Source organism: Plectropomus leopardus, chromosome 2, assembly GCF_026936395.1.
Source record: "Plectropomus leopardus strain MGB_pleo_1.0 chromosome 2, ASM2693639v1, whole genome shotgun sequence".
In the NCBI taxonomy this organism is placed as follows: domain Eukaryota; kingdom Metazoa; phylum Chordata; class Actinopteri; order Perciformes; family Serranidae; genus Plectropomus; species Plectropomus leopardus.
The window spans coordinates 3,650,759-3,667,719 of NC_142177.1; the positions used below are offsets into that span (position 1 = coordinate 3,650,759).

General features: G+C 38.7%; 1 protein-coding gene across 22 annotated transcripts in view; it reads right to left on the reverse strand.

The window, feature by feature from the left end:
* nfasca (neurofascin homolog (chicken) a) overlaps positions 1-16,961 on the reverse strand; it is a 181,898-nt gene that overhangs the window by 48,135 nt on the left and 116,802 nt on the right. For 17 of the 22 annotated variants that reach the window (XR_015777622.1, XR_015777627.1, XR_015777624.1 and 14 more), the window contains 11 exons: positions 14,756-14,926; positions 14,203-14,250; positions 10,824-10,935; positions 9,736-9,920; positions 8,799-8,930; positions 8,558-8,701; positions 7,387-7,498; positions 7,066-7,232; positions 5,270-5,417; positions 3,156-3,280; positions 448-492 (listed from right to left, as the gene is read on the reverse strand). Coding sequence is in view for 19 of the 22 variants with exons in the window: in XM_088083090.1 (XP_087939216.1) it covers positions 448-492; positions 3,156-3,280; positions 5,270-5,417; positions 7,066-7,232; positions 7,387-7,498; positions 8,558-8,701; positions 8,799-8,930; positions 9,736-9,920; positions 10,824-10,935; positions 14,203-14,250; positions 14,756-14,926 (1,389 nt within the window). In the remaining 3 variants the exon portion in view is untranslated. The remainder of the gene's footprint in view (positions 1-447; positions 493-3,155; positions 3,281-5,269; positions 5,418-7,065; positions 7,233-7,386; positions 7,499-8,557; positions 8,702-8,798; positions 8,931-9,735; positions 9,921-10,823; positions 10,936-14,202; positions 14,251-14,755; positions 14,927-16,961) is intronic. The other 5 variants (XM_088083139.1, XM_088083171.1, XM_088083127.1 and 2 more) reach the window with 4 other exon arrangements.

The window sequence follows — 16,961 nt, forward strand, 5'->3', positions numbered from 1 at the left end:
TGATACAACACCAAACTCCTCCTCTAAATCTCTTCACTGTCAAGTTTCAAAATCAACAGTTTCACAAAAAAAAGCAAACATATTGCCCATTGAAATGAGGAAAAATGAAGGAAAAAAAATTTAAAAACAATTTTGAATTAATGGAAACATAGTTCCAAACAGTACGAGACTTAAAATGATATTATATGACTTGGCAGGACAGATGCATGCATATAAAAATCCACTCTGTACTAATATTCATTATTCTCCAACACATGGAGAAAAAAATATTTGGCACATTGTGAAAAAATCATAATCATGTTTTAATATACATAAAGTCATACAGCAAAAGGCACAAGTTTGGACAGAGACAGAGAACAGTAAAACAAAGAGAAGACAGAAAAAACAGAAAAAAACAGGACAGAAAAGAAAAGAAAGACACAGAGTTTAACCCGAGCCGAGTGTTACCTGGAGGCAAGGCACTAGAGACTGAGGGGTTGAGGGAGGCTTCCTCTGTGGGGCGGGGTCAAGGACCAGGAAGTGAGGTATAAATGTTAGAGTTTGCAGGTTAGTCTACCAGCAAGTCAACAGCAAGGGAGCAAAACGGTTAACATGTCACTTAGTACACACTGGATTAATAAAAGTCAGCTTGACTAAGATGCAGTTTGAGACCATCAGGTCATCATCGTGTTCACATTTGAGACGTTTATAACTCCATTGAGGGTAATAAATAAGCATCCAAAATATGGAAATATCTGTTCAAAGATACAATAACACTGCATTTCCACCCAAATTACACAGCTCTGAAGCAGACAAGCATGGCTTTCTGTGTGTGTGTGTAATTTGTTTTGATTTGTCACATTACGGACACACCCCAGCCACCTCCCTATTCTGATAAATAAATTACAGTCCCACAACACCAGCACAGAAGTTAAGTTATATCCTGCTGTGGATGGGGCCTCAGCAAAACATATTTTAGCCACCTAAAAATATCAATATCAGTTTAAGTGTTCACTATATTTGAGTATTTGCTCCTCTTTAGCTTCCACAGCAGCTGATGGAGGCAGTGGTAGAGCAGCAGCTCCACTGTTCAATGGAGTAAAATGACATTGATGTTTGTGATGTTTTTCTCAGTGGAGTCTGCTGTTTTTGATATAACGGCTTCAAATCCACGTCAGTAAGGGCTGTTTTACAGCAAGGTCAAGCGCTGAAAATATTCTAAATATAGCATTGGCTACACTTAAACTGATAATTTTTTTCGGTGGCTTGAAACTAATCAATGAAGGCAGAGTTTACTCAGCACTGTTTTATTATATGCACTCAACGCTGTGGTTTTCTACCCCAAATTATTGTAAATTAGCAGTTATGATTGTGGTTTAGTCTACATCATGGATTGTATGAATAATATAGCAACTATCTGAAAGAAGGCATATCTTCACCTACTGAGGAGGAGTCGGACATACTTTGGTTAATAAATGGATTCTCTCTCAGAGCTTTTACACTGGGACAAGGACAGTGGTCCAATTAAATGGCCTAATCAAGCTTTAACTGTAGCTCTAATTACTGTGCATGTAAACATACTGACTGTCAGAAATGAAAAAGTCTCAAATGTGAAACCAATGTTCACACAGGATGTTCAAACTGTGTCTACGATACAGCTGCACTAGAGCACTTTCTACACAACACTATACAGTCTCTCAATACGCTGCATGCAAACTGTTGAATCACTGGGAGTCAGTAGAGTTAAATCTAAGCTACGTCAGTATTTTAATGAACTGCAGCAACAATAAAACATGCATGATTTCCTTTGGAAGAGCTGAAAAATAGTACAGGGTCAAGAAAACCTCAAGACATTAACAGTCAATATCTAAAGATGATCTAAATAAGAAAATATAAAACACAAAAATAAAAGCATTTTTGTAGTCCATCTTTGTATCTGAGAGGGATAGTAATGTAATGTGTGAGTGCTGGAACCAAACTGCCCACTTTCCTTCACCATATTTCAAATGTGACTTTTATTTTACTACATTTGAGTGGCAGCAAATGTTAAGGTTGGGTTTCGAAAAAAAAATCATCACTTTTACGGACAACTCCTTTAGTATTTTCAGTCTAAATATGTCAGTAACACTCTGTGAAGACCACATCTATAATGCATTATGAAGGCACCCTGAGTAGTGACCCCGAAAGTTCCACAGGCTTTGCAAAAATCTCTTATTATGTGGCTAAAAACATTTCTGACACAGACTTCAGTCTTTTAAATGTATTTTCAAAGTTTTCTACTGTATGGTTGGTATTTATGATGCAGCATAGATTTTTATTAGAACACTTTAGTTAACACCAACAATGAAACATTAAGATGCAGCATGCATTATTATAAATACATCAATATGTACCTCACTTTACTTAACCCTCTAACACCGACATTAGTTTTCTAGTGGTGCATTTAGATGCCTTTCAGAAGAATTTTAACCGCTGAAACCTGAGAAAAATGGTTTGATTTCTTTCAAAACAGGAAAAACATAATGAACATGGCAAAAAATAAATCAATAAATAAAAGGCACCATGGAAATAATGAAAATGATAGAAAAACGACCTGAAAACTATATTTACAATTATCTTAATTATATAGTTAAAATCGTGTTACAGAAGCAAAGAAAAGCAAAAAAAGAAAATAATAATTTTAATAAGAGAGAAACTTTTTTTTCTCCCCTATTTTTTTTTTTCTTATGAATTTCTTGGTCATTTATGGCCATTTCTTATTAAGTTACATGTATTAACTAGGGTTAACACATACAATGATAACTTATGATACTGCATTGACTGTTAGCACACTATGAGTCCTTACTACAGTTGATTGATGATGTGTGTTAACAGGTAGTGTGTAGGTATTTATGATGCATTCTAAGCCCCATCAGTCAACCTTTAGTTTAGAGCTAGTTAGTAGCATCCATAACACTCTTACCACTTAATAATCATTATAAGTCACATCTATAATATTTAATGTTTGTTGATATAGTGTATCAGTAAGCATTATTTGTGTTTATGAGTGTAGTCATAAAGCACTATACATGTATTAAAATTCACTATGAATGCCCTAATAATGCATTATAGTGGTGGTCTTCATAGAAAGTGTTAATATGTCTTTGATTCCAGCACAGTTTTGTGTGTGAGTGTACCTAACACAGTGAGGCGGGCTGAGGCTGAGTCCTCGTCTATCTCAGATTTAACAGTGCAGGTATACGATCCCTCGTCGCCCTCGTTCACATTGGGGATGGTCAGTGACTCGTCGTCTTTCCTCAGCCTGCAACACAAACACAGAGAGAGGATCAGCAAAATTTCAGTCTAAACTTTGTCTCTTTTGAAGCTGACATCTGTGTAAAATTAATTAGTATTTTAATTCTAATATCAAATAGCAATGGAGTGTACAAAAACCCCAAAGTGCTCTATATCTTCTCTAAGACAAGTTATGTTCCTGTTATGTGCTGTAACTTTTAACCAACGCAGTAACTTAAAACACATTGTAGCAATGTGCTATTACACTTCACCTTAGTCAGGACATGCATTAAAGGTCATTTCAATATCAATACGTCTGTTTACACTGGAATTAATAATATTTTGTAAGAAAATGTCAGTAATTGCGTGAAGTGAAAACAATAGTTTTTGTTGGGCTAATTTGTGAGTGATATTTAATTAACCGCTACTAATGTTGGCTATCATAGTTAATATACCTGCAGGAAATTGGCAACACATTTAACCAGAGAACAACAATGGTGCTCACAGGCGCATCGCCTTTAAAACCTGAACAAATTGGTTTACTTTCTTGCAAAAATAAGGGGAGAAGGCAATGAGCAACTTAACAAGACATGGTCCTAAAAATAATAATAATTTCCTTTTTTTTAAATGTCCCTCTTTAAAAGAATGCAATATGTGGGACACTTCCTGACGCATTGCTTACTGCCTTCTTCCCATGATTTTGAAAGAAACCAAGTCACATTGTTGTGGTTTCGAAAGGTTAAAGAGCTTGTAAAAAGCACCTGAACGCAGCCCAAGAAAAATGATTTTAATCTAGGTTTTAAAGGCTTTAATGTCTAAATTATGTTATTAATTTAATTAATTTATTATCCGTGAGTATTTATCCTGCAGGGGGCTGGGGCCTGTTTCAACCTGGACAAGTCGCCAGACTCTACAGTGAGTTGTATTTGCTAATGATGAATAATATTATGAAATAGGATATGAATTTTGAATTTTTTTTCTGGGGAGGGGACCCCATAGGTCCCAGATATTGTCCTACCTGATGTTAACTCCATGCCTGCAGCCTTGGAGTTGAGTGATTGCACTTGCTTTTAACATTGATTCATTATCTGCAAATTATTTGGCAACATGTTTTCCCAGTATTAACCCTTTCATATCAGTAGACTGTGCACACAACTTTCAAGAGCAGCCCTAGGTGACTCCTGTGTGTTTGCGTGAGTGCGATTTTTATTTTTTCCAGTCACTTTTGTGTTTGGTGTGTGCCTGTTGTGTTTTGTCTCTCCTGTGCCCCCCCCCCCCTCCTTGTATGCACTCCTTCACTCTCCACACCTGGTGGCACTCATCAATCAACACACCTGCCTGCAATCAGCCAGCTACCTACAAGAGAGCCAGCTCAACAGCCAGTCCCTGCAAGACTGTTGCCGTACATGCTTTGCTACATGACACATCTGTCTCTGCTCAGATCTTGTCCTTTTTTTTCTTCTTTTTTTTGCCCGCTTGCCTATTTTTGTGATCTCTGCAATCCTGTCTACACCTCCAGCTGAAGAAAACTTCAGGAACACAGATCAGCCCTCACCTCAGCCAGTCATGTAGTTAATATTTTACCTGCAGAGCTTATTGTTGGAATAAAAGTGCTCTTTTTTTTCAAACCCTTTTGGGTCCTTAGTCCCAAGTGTGACAACAAGAAGTAGATGTTTCTATTTTGTGTCATGAGGCAGTCCTCCTTAAACTTGACCATAAATATATTATATATGTCTCAAAACTTAACGTGCTTCTCTGCCGAACATCAGAGTTGTAGCAAACAGTGTGGTGTAAGGGCCTTATGAAAAAAATCTTATTTCCCACAATCACAAGCAATCCAGAGATCAGTGAAATAAAATATTTTTTTAAACATTTACTGTTGTTGAAATCACACCTTTGCTTAAATCCGTGACATGTGATTGTGACTTGTCAGTAACATGGTAGTTTATGTTTTTGACTCTACAGATGCAGGATAGGAGCCTCGGGGATATTTTTGGGTCAGTGCAGGTGCTGTTACCTCCATCCCATGTGGAGAGGCTTGTCATCTTTGGTCCAGACCACGGTGATGGGCAGGCTGGGGTCAGACTTCACCTTACAGTTGAAACGAGCCGTGGAGCCCCTAATGGCTGACTGGTGCTCCGGGGCTCGGACGATTCGAGTCGGCTCTGAGTTTGAGGTACGTTGAAGAGGAACACATACACACACGCACACACTACATAAACTTGCACATTTTGATTCATCCAGGAAGTGAGTTACACAGTTAGGTGGATCATAAAACATAAAATTATAATAATAAAAACTATAGCTTTCTGGCATTTTTTCATTTTTAGCTTTTTAAAAATAATCTTCCAAATCAACTTATTTCTTGCAGTTTGCGGGACATTTCTTGACAAGTTGCTCATTGCCTCTTTTTTCTTGTTTTTCTAAAAAAATCCAACCTTTTTCTGGCTTTAAAGTTTTAAATACTTGTGAAAGGCATCTGAAAATAAAGAAAACTGATGTCAATCCAGGTTTCAAAGGGTTAAAGTCCTGTGTTTTGTGCATGTAACCCTTCGTCAAACTTCACCTTGCAAATAAAATGAAAAGTTTTTTCACAGCTTCGGCAGATTAGTTCTGTTTTTCAGTGCAGTTACTACCCTGTATGCAAGGATAGGAATAATCTTTGCGGTGTGTGCAGTCTGAATATAAATGTAACTGCAAACAGCAGATAAGGTAGTTTAATGAAAGGCACAGGAGGTTTGAAAAGAATCCAACAGTGCAGGCTGTTTGGCACATGGAGAGAAAATCACTTCATTTTTCACACACAATTCTGACAGAGTTGGAATCCATATAAATAGTCCCTGTTGGTGCTGGTCGTTGCACATGTCGCTCACACAATGTTTTGCTACATGATAACAGAATGATGAAATATCAACATCTCATTGTGAAATTATTTTTAGATTTCTGGTTCACTGTAAGTTTGGATTGTAGACTGTATACAAAGTTCAACGACATGACAGTCCCACAAAAGTGAAGCCAAAACATCTGGATTGCCCCCTGGTGGCTGTCTGCAGTATCGGTCATAACTTGTTGGACATAGGCCAAACTAAAAAGTCACAGTACACGCCAAATAAATTTTTCCCAAAGATGGTTTCTGTCACTGAAGGTAGTTCTCATCACCCTGATGTTGTGATCGTTTTGATCATACGTTTGGCTTTAATGACTTAATTAATTCTACAAAAAGGGGATTTTCTGCTAATTGACAGCTGTGACAGCCAAACCATGTGCTTTCAATAGGACCTTAGCGGGAAATTCCCCAATGCGGAACTCACTACAGCGTAGACTCTGGGCCCAAACAATGTCACAAGCGCAAGATGGCAACGGCCACATCTGGGATATCTCTGCAGTTTGATGTCGCCATCGATTGGTTCTGTGTAAAAGTGCGGGAGGGTATAAAGGGGGAATTTTGGCCCTATAGCATTATCTCTGTGTAAAAATGGCTACTCGATTGGGTCAGACGGGTGGACTTCCATAATGCAGCTTCAAACTCCAATCACTACTTACGCAGACTCCAAAAGTGCAAGATGGCAGCGGCTGCATCCCAGATTTTTTAGGTTCATTTTTTGTCAAGATGGGTAGAGCTCTACAACCCTAACTGAACCAACCCATGTGAGTTAAAATCCAAAACCTGACCCATCAGGTTCAGATTGAGAACTCTATAGTTGGGGCAGTTATAGAGGTTAACTCTAACTTTATATAAAGTGTTTGTTCTGAATGATGAATCTCAACAGAATACCTCATAAGTCTGACTGCAACATTGATATGATGTCTGACCTTTGACCTCCAGGCGAACTTGGTTCTCGGCCTTGCCCAGGATGCTGTTGGCCACACAGGTATAGGTGCCCTCGTCCTCCGGTCGGGCCCGTTTGATCTCTAGTGTGCCATTGATGTAAACACGGTATTGACCACCATCGAGCCCGCTGCCCTGTCCATTCTTAAACCTGCACACACAAAACAGAACCAGTCATTTCTAATCAGACTGTATATATCAGAGTATATCAAGAATATCAAGGACATGTGGATGTGAGTTACCAGAGGATGATGCTGAGACCAATATTTTTGCATTCAATAAAGGAAAAAATATAATATGCTCACCAGCGCAAGTCCGGCAGAGGGGAACCAAAGAAGGGACACTCTAGGAAGGTGCGGTTGTTCTCAGTGACTTTAATCAGTTGGTTTTTAGGGCCCAGCATCCTCGGAGGCATGTCTACAAGAGAGGGACAGTGGATAACACGTTACCACCTTGTCCTCTTAAGTCACAGGGGGGCTGAAGCCTATCCAGGCTGTCCTTGGAGGAGAGGCGGGACACACCGCGGACAGGTGGCTATCACAGAGCTGGCTCTATTGCAGCCACCATACTAGCTGTCATTATTTCCAATCCAAGGTGACGCAGGCGTGTTATGTAAGTAATAATGGAAAGACAAGCCCCTTATAGTACATGGGAGCATCCACGTATGAGGGATTTCTGGGAGGTGATAGACCACGATTTCACAGAGGAATTGTGTATTTAAAACTTCCAGATGATCCACTCAAATCTTTAAGAGTTATGTTATGCAATAACAGCTCTTGTAGTTCCTGCTGCATCATTAGGAGGACAAGTTCCTACTGACAAGCACATAGCCATAGCATCATGTGACCCCAAAAAAGTATTTCCATTGCAGTTTTGCAAAATATTTATGGCTTTTTTCAGATCACCTGAAATACCTCCTCATGCCATCGCAAAAACACTAAGTATGAGAGTTTCATCGAAATTGACGTGTTTCCATTAAGCATATTTTATATTTGCAATTTCAGTTTGTGCAATTTGAAGGTTAATGGAAACCCGCCTAAAGAGACATAAAACCATTCACACTCACATCCATAACCTACAGCCAATTTCGAGTCAATAGTTAACCTGCATGTCTCTGGATTGCTGGAGGAACCCAGAGAAAACTCAAACTGACATGCAGAAAACATGCAAACCCTGCACAGAGGGCTTCCCCACCCAAGGTCCAAACCTCGCTCCATACCGGGTTTGTACGTCAGACCCTCTTGCTATGAGGCAACAGTACTAACCACTACACCCGCTCTCAGATAATTAAACATTTATAAAGCAATTTCAGATCTAAAGGATTAAACAGTTTAATCAGTGATCTGGTTCCGTGTTTTAGCAAAAGTCGTGAAAACTGTTGTTCTAGCCCAACAGGCCTTTTTCAGAGCAGACAGTCTGAGTTGTCAAAGTAGGAGAAGCACAGGTGTAATTAATACATTTTGAGACATGTCTCACCGAGGACGCTGACAAAGGCATTGGCAAGCAGATAGCCGTGTTGGTTGGAGGCGTTGCACTGGTACACAGCGCTGCTTCCCATCTGCACCGAGCGGAAGATGATGGTGTCACCGAGAACCTGTCTGCTCAGGTTGGGGGGAGAACCTAGAGTCAAGGAAGGCAAAAATAAGATGGTAAGAAAGTTTTACAGAATGAATGTGATACAAACAAACAAACAAACAAACAAACAAAGAGTTTGTACTTTCTAAAGGCTCTCCGTTGAGGAGCCACTGGATGTTGGGTTTGGGGTTGCCATTGGCGCGACACACCAGGCGCCCGTTCTCATCCGGAGCGAGCACCAGGTTTGTAGGTTTGTCCAGCCAGTAAGGAGCCGCTGTGAAGCACAGGGAATCAGGTTAGTATTGCGGACTCAAACCACGTCCTCCCTCCATCTTTGATAGATGGTGCATTTACAATGAGTTCCAGCCTATACATCAAATGAACTAAAGACATACATTTTGATAACACTATTGTGTCTTTTCAACAACAATCTGGAAAATTTGCCGAAACGACACTTCTTTAGATATCTTAAGACCCATATTTATGCTCGTAGTGGATTTGCTTAGTTTTCTAAATTCTAAAAAAAACAAAAACAAACCAGAAAATGTTTTTTTTTTTCCGTAACATAATTTAATAATTTAAATATTTTATTTTTAAACTATTTTTTAGACCATTTTCTTGTCACCTTTTACTGATTTCTTGCATTCTGTGAGACATTTTGTACCAACTTGTTCATTGCCTTTTTTCCTCCAAGTTTTTGAAAGATATGAAACCAATATGCCCAAGTTTCAAAGGGTTAAGGGTGAATTGGTTGTCAGACCAACAACCATTATGCTATGTTTTAGTATTTAATGTTATTTTTATATTATTTTGCATTACATACATGGATTTACATATTTGATTTGATTTGATTTGATTTGATTTGATTTGATTTGATTTGATTTGATTTGATTTGCTCCCTGTCTTGGTCTGGGTGCTGGTTTGGTTTTCTTGTCTTCATCCCACTTTTATCTCTGTTATACTTACTAAATATATATGTTTCCTATCTTTTCTATATTAAAAAATCAAATAACAGATTATGGAGGAAAAAGTAACACATGCTCATATATAAACACATCCCACCATTGTGACCTCCTTACCTTTGACCTGAACGAAGATGGAATGGCGTATGCTGCCTAAATGATTGTTGGCCATGCACACATACTCCCCAGCATCCTCCTCTGACACGTTGATAATCTTCAGGGTCTTGTTGTAGTTCTCAAACTTTACTTTCCGCCCTGGAAGGTCCCCACCCTTCTTAAACCACTTGATGGTGGGCGTTGGACTGTAGGGAAAGGACAAGGAGGGACACAAAGCTAAAGATGCTTTCGCTGCTAGTTCACTATGTCTGCATTAGCAAAACACCTAGAACTGACCTATTGAAATTAAAAATAGTCTATTCTTTTGCAGAACTTGCTTGAGCAGTATTAGGATAAACCAGGCTATTTAGAAATCCTCTTTTTTAATCCCGTCAAAAATACAGGCGCTCCTCTTTCAGTTAAACAAACTGGATGTAGCACACAGCACACACCACCAGAGCTCAGTCTGTGGGCCTGGTGGTGCAGGGAGAAGTTAAAGGACTGTAAACAGCTGGTGACCAGCAGGTAGAGAGAGACTGTGGGGAATAATGGCGTGTTTTTTACATCTCAATCTGTGAATTAAGGATTTATTTGGACCAAACCACAGCTGGTGGTCTCATTGGTGCTGGATTACTAGCAAGAGTAATGCCATGAAACCTTTCCTGATATGAAATCGTATGAACTTTGATTGACTTTAACATACATCCTCACCATTCTCCTTTTCCTAAACATAACCACAGTTACTTTCCGTTGATTATGTAATATAATTCGTGGGGTGCTAATTCCTGGGATATTATACAAACTGTTGTATAAGGACATGTTGACACATGTCACTTATCCATGGTTTGCAGAAATGTTATAATGCAAACATTTTCTTACTGCAACAAAACTAGAGCTGATGTTTGTTGGCACAGTGGACTTACTAACTAGATTACTAGCAAGAGTAACCAAGACAGTTTGGGTATGGAAGGAAGGTATGAAGGTATGAAATATTACATACCGCTCAAGTCTAGTACTTACTACAATTAACTTCATCTTACGGTTAGTGTGTGTGTGTGTGTGTGTGTGTGTGTGTGTGTGTGTGTGTGTGTGTGTGTGCACGCGCTCACAGTCCAGCAGCAATACACTCCAGCAGCAGTCTCTCGTCTCGTAGCACCATTTTGGAGCTCTCACTCCCCGATGGTGAGAGAAAGGTCGGCGTGGACTCAGCTACTTTACGGCCTGCAGACGAGGAAGAGGGCAGGGTTAAAACACTCAGCTTTTGTTGGCACTGCCACATAAATCTTACACTATTACTCTGATCATTTCCTTGTGGCTGTGTTCCATCTCCGCCAGGCTTTGGCTCTCCCTGAAGTCTGCTGTAAGGCCAAAGAGGCCTGTAAACGGGTTTACACCCTCTGGCTTGTCTCACAGGAAGACATTAAGGGATACAACAACAACAACAGGGTCATTGATCTCGCTTTATGTTTGCCAGGGGAACACAGACGGCAGCGATTGACATTAAAAGCTTTAATGGAGCAGCTAATAAAATGTGTTCAGTTTTTTCTGCTGTGATGAGATTAGTTGAACAGAAAACAGAGGTATATTTAAGATCATGTTGCTGATGATATAATTCAACCCCACGTTAAATCCTCCCGAAGGGCTTGGCTAAAGCAATGAGCAGCAGTAGTGTTGCCAAAATGTGAGCCTTTAGAACAGAGCCAGAGTTGGCTTTTAGGCTGTAAGACCTTTTATAATCCACATACACAGAACAAGGACTCATACAAATCTAATGGAAATTACATGTACAAGTTTTTGATCCAATAATTGAGGGGAAGTTTAGTATCAGTATTATCTTAGTTGACAGTTAGTTGGAGCAAACCTTTGAACAGAAATGGTGATTAAAACATTTGAGCATAAATCAATCCATTCAGCTGAACTGTGGGACCTGAGCAATTTGTTAAGCGCTGCCTTTGTTTGCTTACTACAACACCCAAACACATGTGGCATTTTAATCATGTAGTCCAGGGTAAACTTGCCCTGATTTATGTACATATATACATATACATATACATATATACATATATATATATATATGTATATATATACTATTTTTACCAAAGTCTCTTATGTATACCCAATTACTGTCCACCACATAATGTCACGATGTCTATGACGGGTGCACAACATGAAAGGAAGGTGTCAAGCAACACTTTTTTCTGTCAAAAATTTGTCATTTCTGTAGAGCGCCCCTTGTTGTGATAAAACAGGATTATTCTATAAATTCTATAGGGGAATATGACTTCAAATTTGTGAGTCGTGTAGGCTGACTGTTCAGTGCTCCTAAAGGCTTGGGCTGACCTTACACTGCATCCAACTGCATGCAGCACTGGTAATGATCATTTACTGATTGCTGTTACAACTCGGCCAGTGACTGAACTTATCTGGAAAAAAAACAGAAAAGCTGCTTTTTAAATCTCATTGTACAGAGTCATTTGTCTGACCCTTTTGATTGTTACTTAGAGTTCCAGGTGACACATTTCCACTATGATCAAATCCCGACACAAATGCTGTTAACACTGTGGACATGAAATCAGTCAGCAGAGAGCTACAGCTAGCTGAAAAGTGTGTGGGCTTAAATAAGCATGAGCCTCCTTTGTGATGCAGATCTGTATGGGATTAAAGCATCTGTTAGCAGTTAGCTTCTCCAGAGGCTGTTATTGTTAGTGACACTGAGAGAAGACAAAGACAGATAAGAGGTGAAAACACACAGACGAAGGTAAGTGATCAAAACTTAGTTCGTGCTGCGGCAATGCAGCGAACAGACAGGAAAAGCAGCTGCTAATGACGCTGGCAGGGCTTCCCAGGATCCACTGCAGCTTTAGAACCTCTAAAAAAAAGACAGAGTTCTGTTTTTTGCTTCAGTGTGCGTTCGTCAGAGATTAGTGCTAAAGTCGATTGCGTGTGGATGAGTGTGTCTTTGAGAGGTCGCATGTGAGCATTTCGACAGCTGCTCCAGTCACAGAAATGGGTGTGAGAGAAGAAGTAGGAGGCAGCAAACCTTATTTCCATACATACATGACTATTAATGAATCCAGACTGAATATTCATCATGTGACCTAATCCTCCTTCAAGCTGGAGCATCGTGGCCGTCCTCAGTCCCACTGGGAGCCGCCAGCCTGCTGTGTCACTGGGAGCATCTTCTCCCTTTGGGACACATTCCATCTACCCCTGTGCTTCTCTGCCCCCCTTAGTGAACCCACGGGCACATATGCTGCCACTTAAGCTGATCTGTCCCCTCCAGCTATGGGCTCATTCAGTAGGTGGATGGAATACTGTATGCGCAATACAATTGAATTACAGGTCATTTGTGAGTTAATTACTGCATGTTTATTCATTGCATGTGATCATTTAACACTGATTGAAAGGTGGAATAAACAGATCATGGACTAAATGAGATGAATACTTAGTTCTACTGTGTGGGTGCATATAAGGTCAGAGAGGTGTTGGTTTGCTTCTTTTGGATGTCACGTGTGGTCCAGCCGTTCATTCTCCTCGCCTGCATTGGATATAATTTATTTTGATTTGATTCTATGTAAAATGGCTTAATGACGCTACACTAAATGAATAGGAGTAATTACATTCTAATGCACCATTTGGCATTAAATTGTTTCTGCTGTTGTCATTTATGTTTCAGTTTTGATATATTTTATTCCCACTGAAACAAAAGACAAAATCTTTGATCGAGGAAGGACTACTGGGTGGCCAACAGACAAATTTAAACATACTGCATGTAGAACCAAAATGGCACCGGCTTCAGTCGAAAACTGTCTTAGTATTTGTATTGCTTAGATAGCTGTACTTTTTATCCCCTAGTATGTAGTATCTGTGACATGCCATATTTAATTCTTGGCATTCATGTGTACCTTTTGAAACCTGAGCGAATTGTCTTGATTTCTTTCAAAAACATGAGAAGAAGGCAGTGGGCAACTTTATAAATCATAAGAAGAAATGACCAAAAATGTAGCAAAAAATCTGTAAAAAATAAATACATTCATTTATTAATTAAAAAAAAATATATATATATATATATATATATATCAGAAAATTATCTCAAAATTTGCGAAAATATATAAAATTTAAGAAAAACAAACAAGAAAAGACCTGCTTTTTTCTTTTTCCCCAGACATTTTCCCCTAGCTTTGATATAAGTGAAATATTTTTGAATTTTTTTTTGTCTAAATGTGGTAACTGCCCAGCCAGGCATAGAACTCTGGTAGACATTCTGAATATATGTGGATTTTGTGATTTTTTAAAAAAAAATGATTCATTTTAGTACACTGACTTTTCCACATGAAGCCATACAGTGAATTCTACACATGGAGAGAGCTGTTAGAAGGTTAAATTTGTGACCTCATTGTCACTGAGCTAGCAGGTTAGTGTGCCAGCCGTGTTATCAACTAATGAGGTGGACAGGAAGTAGAGCTGTCCTGACAGAAAGTGACTCACCACCAAATGGGTCACTGGTATTGTAAGCTGTGTCATTATACGGCTCCGCTGAAAACACAGGCACAAACAGTGGCTCATAAGTCCACACGCATACATACATACACTCGGAGGGCCTGAAGACACACACAGTCAAAACTATAGGAAAAGATTTCATGTTATGTCAAGATAATCCAACATTTCATTGTCTTCAGTACTCTGCAGCCTGAGAAAACAGCATTAAAATCATGTCATGTCATTACATCACCTCTAGGTGGGGATATGTCATACTCGGTTTGTGATCAAAATACACACAGCAGACATTGGCCCTTTGAAACTTGAGCAAGTAATGTGTCAAAAGTACAACAGAATTACCTGAAAATTTTTTTAAAAAGTAAGAAAAAAATTTAAAAAAAAACAAGGAAATGACCTAAAAAAGTTCTCAAAATTATAACAATTCTGTAACATAATTTCAAAAGGGTAATTATGATCATAATAAATATAGTTTTCCCTAGCTTTTTAAAAATGCTGCTGCTGTGTGTGTGTGTGTGTGTGTGTGTGTGTGTGTTTTACTCACTGGTCATAACTTTGAGTGTGAAAGGGTTCTTCTGCTGGATGGTGTGTGTGAAGGGGAAGCGAGCGTTGCAGCTGTAGTCAGTGTGAGCGTCTTTGGCCAAAACATTGGAGAAATACAGATCACCGTTCAGACCCATGGACACTCTCTTATCCTGAGGGATCGGAATCATGGCTGGAGGACACACAGGGTGGACAGAGGGCAGGACGGAGGGAAAATGGAAAAAGGGAGAGAAAGAGAGAGATAAGGAGAGAGAGAGAGGGATAATGGAAGCACATTAACAATTTGATTTGGTCAGTAACTAACAGAAACTTCAGCATTAATAACAGATAGTAGTTTCTTGTTCCCTTTAACCCCTCCAAAGACATGAATGTTAGATTTAAATATGAACTTGAACAACCTTGAGCTCCAACAACCAATGAAAAAAGACTTCAAAACAAACATTACTTTTGATGGGAAAATAACAGTTATGATTTTGAAGTCATAGTGTCCATTTATTTTAGGGTCTGTGATTCCCCTATACGGGGACAAAAATGAACACGAAATAACAAAGAAAAAGTGCTAATAAAAATGAAATATATTATTATGTTTTTTCTGTAATATAATTTTTAATATATAATTGTTATATATAATATATTTTTTTATTTTTATAATTTTATTTTATATTGACATTTTACATCTCACATCTTACATTATATGGTTTTAATTTTATCACAACTCTACCCTAGTTTTCTTCTCTCTTGTGTTTAGTAGGACTGTTTGGCTTTTTTACTGTTGTATCTCCATCTATGAATCTTGTTTCTGCTTTGCTTTGTTTGTCAAAGCACTTTGTAAACTCAAAACCCTACTTTAAAGGTGTTACATAAAAAAAGTTATTTTTATTATATTATATTATTCATTTACTACTTCCTATTCAAGGGAATACCTCTGTCATGGTCCAGGTTGTGACATCATCAGTCCTGTCCTCCATCTCATGTTTTCCTAGTGTCTTTCCCTGTCTGTAAAGTGTGTGTGTGTGTGCGTGTGTGTGTGTGTGTGTGTGTGTTAATTAGAGGCGTGGCTTCACACTGCTCTCCTAACACTGCTGAAGAACTGCAGCTGATCAGCTCATCAGCAGTCCTACAAGAACTCCAGGCTTTCCTTCACTCAGGACCACAACATTACGTCCCCGCATATAAAACAGGAATCCACCAAACAACAAAGGCCAAGTTTCATATTTGTGCTCAAGCAGCAAAATATTGTGAACTGTGATCTATTTTCCTTGTTCTCAGAGACCTTGCCGCGTCCAGGGTCGTCTTGCTCAAACCCTGAGCCAAGGATCCTGTCTTTTCCCTTTAAGCCACGTCTGCCTGCCCCCGCTTTGCTCTCCCAGCCTGCTGCAACCTCCACACTGCCAGTTGAGCTCTGCCCTACCAATCTTCAGTTATCAATAAAAACCACCCAGTTACTCTTCCTCAGTCTCCGGGTCCACTCCTGCGTCCAAAACTACACTCTACAAATTAATTCAGGGGACCTGTCACGACCGCCAAATTAAATGCATGGTTGCAGGATAAAACATCTAATTTATTGATTTAGATAAACCAAGAAAACATAATTTTGATGAGTTGTGTTGACATAATAATGTTGATAATTAGATCGACTAACTATTGTGTGAAATTTTAACTCAAATTTATGCGTGAACTGATTTAGAACAAAATTGGCATTGCAGTAAGGAAATAAAAAAAAATTGGCTTGACATTTTAACCTTTCTTCATTTCTCCTGAACTCAAGTTCAGGATTTTAAGTCACTTATGGACAGACAGTTAAGTCTGTGTTAGGGACCTAAATGCCAATCAATATGACATGCAAAAGACATGTCTTACTAAATTTGTAAAACTGGTATTTTTAGGCTATATCTCAATACACAAAATATATATCTTGATATTTTTTAAATATTTTCAAAAGAACTTTTTAACACTAGAACTGGGAGACAGAATCAGACTTTTTAAAAATAAATTACCTTTTATATGTGACAATATTGAAGGAATGACAATTGGTATTTTGAAAAATATTAACAAAATTCCATTTTTGATTAGTTATAATTAGTAATGTAGCTATAATGTCTTAGTGGGTAAGGCAAGTATTAAAACAAGCAGAACTGTCTGATAAGTTAAGAAAAGTAAATCACTTCACTGTAACGCAAACTCTAAAATCTGTAGAAAAAAACTCA